Genomic DNA, 11,636 nt, shown 5'->3' with positions numbered 1-11,636 from the left:
GTCTCCGCGCCCTGGCGGCTCCTCCCAACTCCGGGAACCCGGGAAAACTTGTCAACCAATCAGAAAACGCGGAAGCGGGACCTGAGGGACCCGTCCGACCCTGACCAATGGAGCGGAGGTGACCCCGGGAGCTGACCAATCAGGAGCGGCACGGGGCAGGCTTGCGGGCGCCAAGTTCGGACCCGGGAATTCCGAAGGCGGGGTCTGCGCTGCCCGCGCGCGGAGGCCGCGCCCCCCGGGCCCGCGCCCTCGCTGTCAAACAGCTGCGGAGCGCCCGCCGGGCCGGAGCCCGAGGGTCCCGGACGCCGCGCCGGCCGGCACTGCCTGCAGAGACCCTTCCGAGACTGCACCACGCGGTAGATCCGGCACCGGGCTGGGGTGGGCAGAAGGCTGGGTTTGCCTCGCATCGTCTCGGGGAGCTGTTTCTGTTCCCCCACCCCACCCCCCGGAGAAGCCGGCAGATGGGGTTTAGGACCAGTGTCTTGGAGAACGTAGGGACCCGTTCTCTGCCTTTTGGGGGGTGACAGTGGAGTCACTTCCCACTGGTTTCAACCTAGCTAGTTATGAGTGAGGGGCTGGCCAGGAGAGCGAGGCACGGGCGAGCAGGAGGGCTGGCTGCTCCATTTGGATAAGCGGGTCTGACAGGACAAAGCTGTTTGCTCCAATGTCATCGCGGTGACAGGTTAGCATTGCAGAATCAGGAGCGCGCCGGTTTGCAGTTCCCCGGAAGCTGCCTAACGGTATGTTGCCTCGAACAGATTGAAGGCACCCGGGAAATTTGCGGCCTGAGGATCCGGTTCATCCAAGGTGCCATACGACGTGCTCGTTGCGCACTGCCCCGAATTTTTCCGCTTTGGAGCTGCTTGACAGCCATTTTGCATCGCGTGCCTAGAATCCTTGCATTCTGAATTTGCTCAGGGACTGTGCTCAAAGTTGAAATTGCACAAAGCACAACTCAAGCTTGCACCAGACAGAACGTGAGCCTTGGACCCCCGTGCATGGCCCAGGAGGGGGAGCGGTGATGGATCCCTGACGTGGAAGAGCTGGTGTGCAGTGGCACTGCCTATGCTGCCCTGCTTCCAGCTGCTGCGCATTGGGGGCGGCAGGGGCGGCGACCTCTACACTTTCCACCCCCCAAGCGGAACTGGCTGCACCTATCGTTTGGGCCGCAGGGCCGACCTGTGTGATGTGGCCCTGCGGCCCCAACAGGAGCCCGGCTTCATCTCCGGAGTCCATGCAGAGTTGCACGCTGAGCGCCAGGGTGATGACTGGAGGGTCAGCCTGGAGGACCACAGCAGCCAAGGTGAGCAGTCAGCAGGTCGGGGATGGAGTGATTAAGGGATTCCACAGGGTCCCTGCCTGCCTCCCTGTCGGGTTGGATGGGTGGGTGGACAAGGCAGTCCAGACCTGTCTTTCCACCAGAAGCATGCCGCCTTGACTCTTGTTGGTCTCCATTTAGCTCAAACAGGGGCTAGGAGGTGGTTCCAGAGCCTGGGCAGCATCAGAGAAATATCCATGGGGGTGTTGTGTGGCCATTGGGGGGGCCTGAGCTCGGATGACTGTTTCCCGACTTGCTGAGACACTTGTTCCTGTCTTGGGGCAGTTAAGATATGTCTCACTCTGTTTTCATGATATGGGCATGTGTCTTACTCCCTGCCGTGGAGGTGGTCACAGCCAGCCGCAGGCCTCACTTCACGTCTCTGGGTCTTAGTTCTCCTCTTGGGTGAAATGGAAGGACTTTATAAAGTCCGTTTGAGGAGCATGTGGGGGTAACTATGGTAGCACCTTCATTTAGTGCTTACTATTAAGCCAGGCACTGTTTTAAATTCATGGAATGTAGGTGGACATTAACATCCCCATTTTACAGACAAGGAAAATGAGGCACAAAGAGGTGTGCCTTGTCCAGGGTCACCGAGCTGGTAAGAGGTGGCATCAGGATTGGAACACAGAGCCTGAGCTATGCTGAGTGGAAGCTGGATGAGGGTGAGCATGTCTGACACTGGACCTCAATAGTATGTTCCCTCCCGTGTTCTGTGGGAGGCAGAAGGAACACACCTGTTCCCAGCTCATAAAGAGCTTAGGGTCTGATGCCACCTGCCGAGGGACTTAGCATGTGAGGATTTGATGTCAGGTGTCCTCTTTCTCGTGTTCCCCAGACAGTCAGGGCCATTTTCTCCACTCCTAACTGGTCATTGGCTTTTGTCATTCCCTGTGTCTGTCTGGTGCCCCATCAACAGGGACTTTGGTCAACAATGTCCGACTCCCCAGGGGTCACAGGCTGGAGCTGAGCGATGGTGACCTTCTGACCTTTGGCCCTGAAAGGCCCCCAGGAACCAGCCCCTCGGAGTTCTACTTCATGTTTCAGCAAGTCCGAGTCAAACCTCAAGATTTCGCTGCCATTACCATCCCACGGTCTAGGGTAGAAGAGGGAACCGGCGTTGGTTTCCAGCCCATGCTGCCTCCCCAGGGGGCTCCGCAGCGCCCCCTCAGCACCCTGTCCCCTGCACCTAAAGCCACACTGATCCTCAACTCCATTGGCAGCCTCAGCAAGCTCCAGCCACAGCCCCTCACCTTCTCCAGGAGGGGGGCTGGGCCACCGAGCCTACCTCCCCACACTCCCCATGGGAAAGAGGGGACCACCCCTTCTGCCCCAACCCCAAGAAATCGAAGGAAATCAGCTCACCGAGTGTTGGCAGAATTGGATGATGAGAGAGAGGCTCCTGAGAGCCCCCCAGTCCTCAGAGAGCCCAGGAAGAAACTCTGTGTAGAGAAGACTCCACTGACACCCAGTGGGTAAGTGGCTAGATCGCGGTCTTGTTTCCCTACCTTTCGATTCTTTTAGATCCTCAGGTTGGGAGGTGGCCCTCGGCTGGGGATGAGGTGGGCAGTGGGCAGACAACAGGTTGAATGGCAAGACTTGGGTTAGCTCTAGCAACCAGGTTCACCACTATTCTGGTGAGTCTATCTGGACCCACTATTTTCATCCAAGGGAAACTTCTAGGCTTCTCCTACAGGTTCTCAATGACCCAGGTTTTTGTTTTTCTTCAGAAATCGACTTGGGCATCCTCCGAAGCACCCCGTGAGCACTCCCATGACTCCTCCTGTGGTTGGGGGCGGGGAGCCCTGTGCAGCCCCTTGTTGCGGCCTGCCCCAAGAAGAAACAGTGGCCTGGGTTCAGTGTGATGGATGTGACCTCTGGTTCCACGTGGCCTGTGTTGGCTGCAGTATCCAGGCTGCCAGGGAGGCTGACTTCCGGTGCCCAGGGTGTCACATGGGCGTCCAGACCTAAGGCCCACCACCAAGGAGCCTGAGGATAGAGCTGGCCATGGGTGGACATAGTGGGACACCAGTGGGTCCTAAGAAATCCCTCTTCTCTTGCCTCCCCAGGAGGGAATGACTACAGGGCAGGGGCCCATTGCTATGGCTCCCAGGTCTGGAACAGGCCCTCTCGGCCAAGGTGACAGAAGAGATGGCTTCCTGCCAAAAATAATGCCTTCAGGAAGTTGCTAGTGAGCCGTAAATTCCGTTACAATTCATAGATCCTTACTGTCACGGACACTAGTGTCTGATCAGAGCATCATCAACTACAGAGACCACCTGTGCCTGAAGATATAAGCCCCAGACCCAAAGAAGTGAGTTCTCAACTTGGATGGTACCACCTAAGGCATTCTGGGAAAACCTAGGGCACAGCCCCGAAACTCTAATCCTACCGCTGACTATGTTTGTAGCCTGTGGCCTGGCTTTTCAGAGATTTGCTTCCGTTTCCAAATAAAGAATGAAGATATTAATTTGCTGCTAGGTAGTTATTCCTCTGTGGGTCTGGTACACCTTGCTTTCCAATTCTTGGTAGAATGGACTTGGAAAGGTTGGGAAAACGTGAATTCTTAGGGGAAGGGGAGATGAGTGGAAAAGGTAGAAAAATACAAACCTGCTCACTGAAAAAGTGCAAATATATGGGATGACGTTGGAGCCTGAAAAAAGAAACCCAGGTAATAAAGGGTTCTAGTTTAAAAGAAAACATCCGCTGCCCTTACAGTTAGGTAGCTGGGGTTTGGCAGTTTCACGCAGATGGCAGAACTTGTACCAGCTTCCCCAGTGCAGGCCGACCTCAGATATTGCGGGTTCGGTTCCAGACCACCGCAACAAAGTGAGCCGTCATCTTTTACTGGTGGAGGGTCTTACCTTCGATTTGAAAAAGCACATCTGTGAAGTGCCAATGTGTGCCTGCACTACCAGGGCAGAAAAACCAGCTAGAGCAGCTGTGCCTGGGCCTGTGTCAGCTCAGCCCACGTGTGGGGCATTGCCTTATCTTGATACATGTCCACCCTCTTTCCACTCCTACCACGGCTTACCAACCTATTTTTTCCAGAGGAAAGAGTTCCAGAGCAAGGACCCCTATGTGGTAGCAGCAGAGCCAAGACTAAAGCGCGGAGGGTCTGCTGAGTCACTCATGGACAGGACAGGCAAAATGAAGGGAAACCTCATGGACCCTGGCACCGAGAAAGCACAAGGAAGAGCTTCTAGCTGGGGTTCTATGCAGAGGAAATAAGTCCCTAAAGACCGGATTTCTTAGCATAATGCCACCGAGGACTTCCAAAGTAGCATGGGGAAAGCAAGGAGCCAGCTCCTAGTAGGGAATGGTCTATAACAGTGATGGCGAACCTATGACACGCGAACTCATTTTTTTGGTTGATTTTTCTTTGTTAAATGGCATTTAAATATATAAAATAAATATCAAAAATATAAGTGTTTTACTATGGTTGCAAAGATCAAAACATTTCTATATGTGACACGGCCCCAGAGTTAAGTTAGGGTTTTTCAAAATGCTGACACGCCGAGCTCAAAAGGTCCGCCATCGCTGGCCTATAAGTAACCACATCTGTGGGCAGAAATAAGCTCAACTCCGATTCCCTCGGACCCTGGGTCACAAGCTCCTAAGAACCGGCTGGCCTCTGAGGGCCTCTATGAAAGAAGTGGGTTCCAGGCCAGCTCCCCTGCCACTGTGACTCCTGAGCGGGTTCCACATTTCAGCTTCAGGGTCAGGGTCATCCGCATACCGCCCCCTCCCTCTCAGTAACTGGAAGAGGATAAACCAAAGACACAAGTATGCACCCACTGTGTCCCGGGTTTCTTTATTAAAATCAAAGTGACGGGATTAAAATCAAGAGCATCACTGAACTTCACCTTCCCGCCAACCAGCTCCCCAAACTCTGCCCCCCACCGTTTGTGCTCCCAATTCTATAGTGAAAGGAACTTGATCCCAAAGCCCTGGGACAATCGGGTTCTTTCCCTCGCTCCCGGCCTGGGAGGCAGGCAGCTCAGTTTGAGTGCATGGGAGAGCCCAGAGTGGCGACGGGCACAGCGGGAAAGGCCTCGCCTTCAGGGAACTGGACCGACGAGTACAGCGCAGTGAAGTGAGGGCCCGCGTAGCCTGGGCCAAAGTGGGGCCCTGGGGCCATAGGAAAGGATACTGGTCCCCCTGAGAAAGGAGGCCTGGGAGCCTCAAAATCCTCTCGTTGAGAATAGTCACTGCTCGATCGTTTGCCCTTCTGGCGCCGGTTGCAGAACCACACTCGGACCACCTGGGGGTGGGGGAGGGAGAGGGACTTGCTCATAAACTCCAGGTGGGTCATTTGGCCCAAACCCAACAGATCCAGAGAGGTCGAAGGGCAGGTACCAGAGCTCGGGCCAGGGGAGGAGGGCAGGGCGCCCTGGGGATGGCACTCACGTCCTTCGCCAGCCCGAGCTGCTGGGCGATGTGGCTGATCTGCTGCAGGGTGGGCTTCGGGCACTGCAGGAACATGTTCTCCAGGTTGCCCTTCACTCGGTTCTCGATACTCGTCCGCTTTCTCTTTCGGGCCTGCAGCAGGGTCTCTGCTTTGCATATCTAGGCAGGTGGGGAGGGGGTGACAAAGAGCTAGGAGGGCAGGCTTCAAACCCACAAGGTCTGATTCGAGAGCAAGTTGCTAAGGGGCACTGGTGGAGGTGTCACCAGAGCCGGAAGGTGAGAAAGAAGGATCCTGCCAAGGCAGGCTTAGACCAGCAGTGGCACCTGGCCCAGCAGCACTGAGCAACCACCTCCCCCGACGGAGGGCTATGCCCCAAGAAGCAGAGCTGCCAGCCAGGGTGGAAGCCCTGGACGTGGGGCACCCGCCCACCCTCACCTCCTGCAGGTTCTCGTTGTTGTCAGCTTCCTCCACCCACTTCTGCAGCAGGGGCCGCAGCTTACACATGTTCTTCAAACTGAGCTGCAGAGCCTCAAAGCGGCAGATGGTCGTTTGGCTGAACACCTTGCCTGGGGAGGTGGGTTGAAAGAGAAACAAGGTGAGGCAACGGGCAAGACCCCTCATGACCCCGAGACCCAGGTGTCACCACCTCTTCCCACGCTCACAAGGTCCCACACCAGGATCCCACTTCCCAGACGGAGCACAGGCCCAAATCTCTTCCTCCCTCTGCACCCTCGTCCTGGGCAAGGGCAGAGCCTGCCCCGGAACCCGGCCCTCGTTCCCTTGGTCGCAGGGGCCCAGGATCAGGACTGCCCCTCCCAGGGGAGGCTGGTCTCTTTGCTCTATGGGTCAGCACATGCTGAGGGGACCCACCAAAGAGAACGCCGAGGGTAAGCCCCACATCGGCCTGGGTGTACCCCAGGGTGATCCTCTTCTGCTTCAGGAGCTTGGCGAATTGCTCGAGGTCTTTCTGCAGAGCTCTCATGTTCTGCAACAGCATTTTAAAAGGCAGAGGATGTGTAAGAACACAGGCACACACCGCTGTCCACCCCCTGCCCACTCAGGCCCCAAGGACTGGTCTGTGGGAATACCTCTGCATCCAGGCCGCCCACCCAACACCTGAAACAACCCATCTACAGCCCTCATTCACCCTGAGCAGCACACATGCTAGAAAGAGCAGGTCACGGAGCCCCTGCTAGGCAGCTCTAACACTCAGAGGCTTTCTGCTGGAGGAACAGCCCTAGAGAAACCAAGGGCACCAGCCTCTAACTCTCATCTCAATGCCGCCTCCCAGCTTGTGGGGTCCCAGACCATGACCCGGCACACACACACACACACACACACACACACACACACACACACCACAGAAAGTTACAGGTGTGTAAGAGGTGTGAACAAAGTGCTCTGCATATGGCTGGTGCATTTAAAAAGCTGATTATCCCCCCTTTTTAAAATTGATGTTAGAGAGGTGTAGGTGTGGGGGGAGAGAAACACGTATGGTAGCCTCCTGCAGGCTCCAGGCTCCCGACAGCGGAGGGGGGAGGGAGGGGGAGGGAGTGGTGGTGGTGTGGAACCTGAAACCTGGGTGTGTGGTCATTGAACTCCCCAAAAAAGCCAATTATCTCTTGTTTTTATATCTTTTTTTGCAATATGGAAGCATCCTCAGTGATTAATTCAACAGATTTATTCTACACCTTCTCTCAGCCAGTGGCTACACAAAATAGACAAAAAGCCTTGGCCTCATGAGTTTCCATGCTAGTGTGGAGACAGCACATACCGTGGAAAAAGTGAAACCAGGAAGAGGATCACAGAGCACAGCGGGTGGGGCATGCGGGACAATTTAAATAAGATGGAGGTGGTGCACTGAGCAAAGGGGGAATGTCCTGAGGTGGCGGGCTAGGCGGGCAGGCACAGCCAGGCAGCAGCTAGGCGAGCCGGGTGAGCAGGCAGAGGAAAGGGGAGGGGGAGGAGCTAGGAGATCAGAGGGGTGAGCAGGGCAGACCCTGCGGACGTTGCAGTGAGATGAAATGATCTGACTCACATTGTAAGGTGTTCAGTCCGTTGACATGGTGACAAGAGACTAAGGAGGAAGTGAGGGGATAACTAGGGAGGCAACTGCAGTTTTCCAGGCACAGATGGTGGTGGCTGGGACAGGGTGGTAATAAGTATTGATTTCAGGGTGCATTTCCAAGGCAAAGATAGTGGTGTTTCCAAAGGAGTGGGCATAGGGAGACTGGGGAAATGAGGATGCCTGGTTTGGGCCTCGAGTACTGGGTGAGGTGCAGCTGCTCAGAGAGCCATCCCAGCAGATGGAAAACGCAGCAGTCAAGTCTACGAGGCCCTTGAGCCTTGCGGGTGGAGGGGAGCAAGGAAAGGTGGATGGAAGAGAGGTGGGTGGGGCAGGGGCCCGGGGAAGAGGCAGGCCTTTGTGGGGTCCTGGAGGCCTTGAGGAAGTATTTCAAGGGTAATCAATCACATTAGCTTCACGCCCGCGCCCTTCCATTGCCAACCCTGCCCAGCCACCAAGGTTTCACACCCACAGCGGTCCCTATCAGGCTCTTCCAAATCCTGCTTCCGGGGTTGAAATAAGGTAACCCCAGTTCAAATCCTAGCTTTATCATTTAGCAGTTTAAGACCCGTGAAATAGGCTAATAATACCTCCCTGGGAGAGTTTGTGGCAGTTAATGAGATAATGATGTAGAAGGAGCACACAGCCAGGCACTTAGGAAATGGACCGCAATTGGCAGCCATTATTATTCAAGGCTCAGCAGTCGCCTCCAGCCAGAGGCAGGGCTCGGAGGCCAGCTGAAACCGCTCACACCTCCTCCGCGGCCGGAGGCTTCCGACGTGATCCCTAATTGCTTACTCTGGTCCCTTCGGAGGGCTGGACCGTTCACCCCAGGAGTCCCCGCAGGACTGAACGTGCCTTCCTTTGGGGAGTGGCCAGGAGGGGCGAGTTCAAAGCTTAAGAAATTCCGCTGCACTGGGTACTTGCGCTCTTGAGGGGGTGCGGGGGTGCCCTCTGCACCAGGTGGCTCTTGGCCCGGGCAGAAGCCATGGGGGACCAGGCCTGAACTGGACGGAGGTGAGCCCACCGCACGCGGCCACACAGCCCGACCGGGAGCGTCTACAGAAACCGGCCACACCCTCCAATCTCAGGAACAATAACCCAGGGAGAAGTGAGCACGGTTTTACCCTCAGGCATTGGGGTAAGATAAGGATCAAGTTCTCCAGGGCGGCTCCAGGTGGGAGCAGGGGCTCAGACCCCAAGCTGGGTCAGACGCTGGACTAATAAGTCGAGTGACCAGACCCTGGTCAGGCCTAGGAAGTGGAAGGTACATACTTGGCAACGAAGGCCAGGCGCGAAGCAAGGCCAGCCTGGGCCAGCTTCGGACTCCCCGAGGCCACCCACCCCTGCCTCCCTTGGCTCTGCCGGAACGCTGGCCTCGGTTCCCACCCGGTCCCTGCAGCTCCCCTCGGGTTCCAGGCCAAGAAGGCTGCAGGGGCCGCTTCCGCTCCCCTCCCCGGCGCCCCTGCGGTCCAGCCACCACCCAGTCCCACTGCACCCCACTCACCTCCTCCTCGGGGCTGGGCTCCAGCTTCTCCTTGTCCAGCTTCAGGGCCCCAGGCAGGGCCGCGCAGGGCTCGGGGGAGGCCCCCTCGGAGTTGCTCTCCACCCCGGCTCCGGCCTCGCCCTCGAGCTGGGGGGCCTCCAGGCCGCCTTGGGGTGCCAGCCCCACTCCAGCCTGAGGCCCACAGTAGGCCACCCCCCCGCAGAACTCGTACGGCGAGGGGCACGGGGGAATCCCCCACACCTCCGCCCCGGGCGCCAGCCCCGGCCCGATGGCAGACCCGCCAGGAGGGCCCTGGAAGCCCAGCCAGGTCCGAGGGTCAACCCAGCCCGGCTCCGGCCCTCCTGGCCCATCGTCTCCACCACCTGGTGGGGGCGAAAAGGCAAAGTCGGAAGCCAGGTGTCCCGCCATGGGAAGGACGGCGCCCCAAGCCGGGGGCCTGGTGGAAGGAGGGCTCTCCGAGGCACTGCTCGCCACTCACCCCCTCCCCAACCCCACCCACTAGCCTTGACCTCTGGCCCCGCCCCCTGGGGGAGGGGGGAGGAGAGAGCCATGGAGGTGGGAGAAACTGAGGCGTAGTGTTTGCCTGCTGGTCGCGGGGGTGTCTGTGGAAGCGGAGTGTCTGGGAGCCCCCCTTAGGCGAGTCCCCGGCCCAGCCCCAGGTTCCTTGGCACAGCCCCCGATTAGGACGTTCTCTTCCAACTCCCTGCCCCACTGCCCGGCCCTCCCTCGGGCTCTGCACACCTCCAAGCCGTCTGGGACCCCTCACATCTTCTCCAGGGTCTTCAGGAGCCCAGGGGCTGACCCCTCTCCAAAGACCCTGGCACCGTCTGCGCACTGGGGCCCGCTCCTCCCACATTCACGGCGTGCGCACCAGTACTGCCGGGCTACCCCTCGGTCCCCCATCAGCACCCTGTGCCCGCCCCCACCCCCAGTCCAGAGACCCAGGCATTCATCCAGATTACTGGCCAAATTCCATTACCCCAAAGCTGCGGACGGCTGCTGCCCTCTGCGCAGCCTGCTAATTCCACCCCATCTCTAGGACAGACAGCAGGCAAGGCCTCCTTTCCACACCGGGGACTTCCACTCCACAGCCCCTCACCGGCCGGACTCAGGGACCGACCCCCACTGCCCCTTCCAGGGCCAGGCTCTGGACTGGCTGTGCACGGGTTCCCCAACCTTTGTCCAGACAGAGGGACCCGACACCCCTCACTGTGGGACCCAAATATCCCAGTACCTAGATGGCTGTTTTCCCTCCCCCACCACCCAGCCCCAGCCCCAGCCTCCAGCCCGAGGCTCTGGGTGGGGAAAGCCCAGAGGGAGGGGAAGAGAAAATATCTGACTTCGGGTTCAAAGAGGCTTGGGAGGGACTAGGGGGAGGGGGCAGGACAATGGCCTTGGCTGGACAATCCAGGTCCCCAGAGGGGGCAGCTCTAACCCTAAACAAGTGCTCAACCCTTGAATGGGCCTGGATGGCTCCCCTGGGGACAGCTTCCTGCCACCCCCCAGCCCCAGTCCCCTCACAGGAAAACCCCTCAGAGCGGCTAAAAGAGCTCCGGGAGCCCACCCCAAATCCCCTCCAAGACTGAGCCTCGGACAGGCCCTGCTGGGGCCCAGGTATCCCGCCCCCTTCCTCTGGAGGCCCAGGCGTCAAGCCTGACATCACCCCACCCCCTCGGGCCCTGGGAGGCTTTGTTGGGGGTGGGGGGTGCTTGGCAGACAGATGCAGAGGAGTTGGAGAGCAACTGGGGGTTGGGTGCGGGAAGCCTGCCCCAAGCGCACCCTCAGGGTCTGTTTCCTGAGTGTCCTCAGGGCTCGCTGCCGGCCCAGAGCGTGGCCCTCAGGCGCCTGTCTGAGACAGAGGTATGAAGTTTGCTCCCAAAACTTGCCCTAAATGGAAGCCCCGGGGAAGCTAGGGGGGCGCTCCCTACAGCTTGCAAAGCCGGCACCTGAGGCTGGACACTGACTTCTGCCGCCTTCGGGCATCTGCACCTCAGCCGCGTGCGGGGTGCCTGCCTTCTGAGGGGCTAGGCCGGTGGTCGCCCCTCCTGGCTGGCCCGAGGTGCCCTGAGGTGCTTGAGCCCGTCTTCCCTCTGAGCCTGTATCGCTGCTGTGCCATCTACATGTCGATTCATGCATTTCAGCTCTTTCCCAAGGCCTGTTGGAACAGCCACAGGGAAGTGGGCTGGAGCTGCACTCACTTCGAACCCACTAACTGCCCAGAAGGATGGGTTTAGGGGCCTGTGGGGGTGGAGAAACTGCTTGGAGCAGGGGGAAGTCCTCCCCAGCCATCTCCCCAACCCCCAAGACAGAGCCCTCCCAGCACCGTGGGCATGCA

The 11,636-nt window shown here is 58.3% G+C and overlaps 2 protein-coding genes across 3 annotated transcripts; one reads left to right on the top strand and one right to left on the bottom strand.

The window, feature by feature from the left end:
* Nucleotides 1–100: 100 nt before the first annotated feature.
* On the top strand, nt 101–3,788 carry TCF19 (transcription factor 19). Its single transcript, XM_059702115.1, has 4 exons — nt 101–356; nt 759–1,303; nt 2,238–2,793; nt 3,049–3,788. The coding sequence occupies exons 2-4, from the start codon at nt 1,066–1,068 to the stop codon at nt 3,287–3,289; spliced, it is 1,035 nt and encodes a 344-aa protein (XP_059558098.1). The 5' UTR covers nt 101–356; nt 759–1,065; the 3' UTR covers nt 3,290–3,788.
* A 1,334-nt stretch (nt 3,789–5,122) lies between these two features.
* Nucleotides 5,123–9,709, bottom strand: POU5F1 (POU class 5 homeobox 1). Of its 2 annotated transcripts, none has more exons than XM_059702113.1 (5): nt 9,293–9,709; nt 6,600–6,714; nt 6,165–6,295; nt 5,729–5,887; nt 5,123–5,582 (listed from the first exon to the last, which is right to left on the bottom strand). In XM_059702113.1, the coding sequence occupies exons 1-5, from the start codon at nt 9,707–9,709 to the stop codon at nt 5,319–5,321; spliced, it is 1,086 nt and encodes a 361-aa protein (XP_059558096.1). In that variant the 3' UTR covers nt 5,123–5,318. The 2 variants fall into 2 exon arrangements, with proteins under 2 accessions (XP_059558096.1, XP_059558097.1); XM_059702114.1 differs by having other exon boundaries at nt 9,302–9,709.
* Between the last annotated feature and the right edge of the window lie 1,927 nt (nt 9,710–11,636).

This window comes from Myotis daubentonii, chromosome 6 (assembly GCF_963259705.1).
Source record: "Myotis daubentonii chromosome 6, mMyoDau2.1, whole genome shotgun sequence".
In the NCBI taxonomy this organism is placed as follows: Eukaryota; Metazoa; Chordata; class Mammalia; order Chiroptera; family Vespertilionidae; genus Myotis; species Myotis daubentonii.
This window is presented reverse-complemented; position numbering and strand designations above follow the sequence as displayed.

Excerpts from the sequence above, each read along its gene's own strand:
- TCF19 (XM_059702115.1), top strand. The coding sequence starts at position 1,066 with ATGCTGCCCTGCTTCCAGCTGCTGCGCATTGGGGGCGGCAGGGGCGGC. Across the intron at positions 1,304-2,237 it reads GGAGGACCACAGCAGCCAAG|GGACTTTGGTCAACAATGTC; the intron begins GTGAGCAGTCAG and ends CCCCATCAACAG. Across the intron at positions 2,794-3,048 it reads ACTCCACTGACACCCAGTGG|AAATCGACTTGGGCATCCTC; the intron begins GTAAGTGGCTAG and ends GTTTTTCTTCAG.
- POU5F1 (XM_059702113.1), bottom strand. The coding sequence starts at position 9,709 with ATGGCGGGACACCTGGCTTCCGACTTTGCCTTTTCGCCCCCACCAGGT. Across the intron at positions 6,715-9,292 it reads CCGAGGAGGAGGTGAGTGGG|AACATGAGAGCTCTGCAGAA; the intron begins GTGCAGTGGGAC and ends ATGCTGTTGCAG. Across the intron at positions 5,583-5,728 it reads AGCTCGGGCTGGCGAAGGAC|GTGGTCCGAGTGTGGTTCTG; the intron begins GTGAGTGCCATC and ends CCCCACCCCCAG.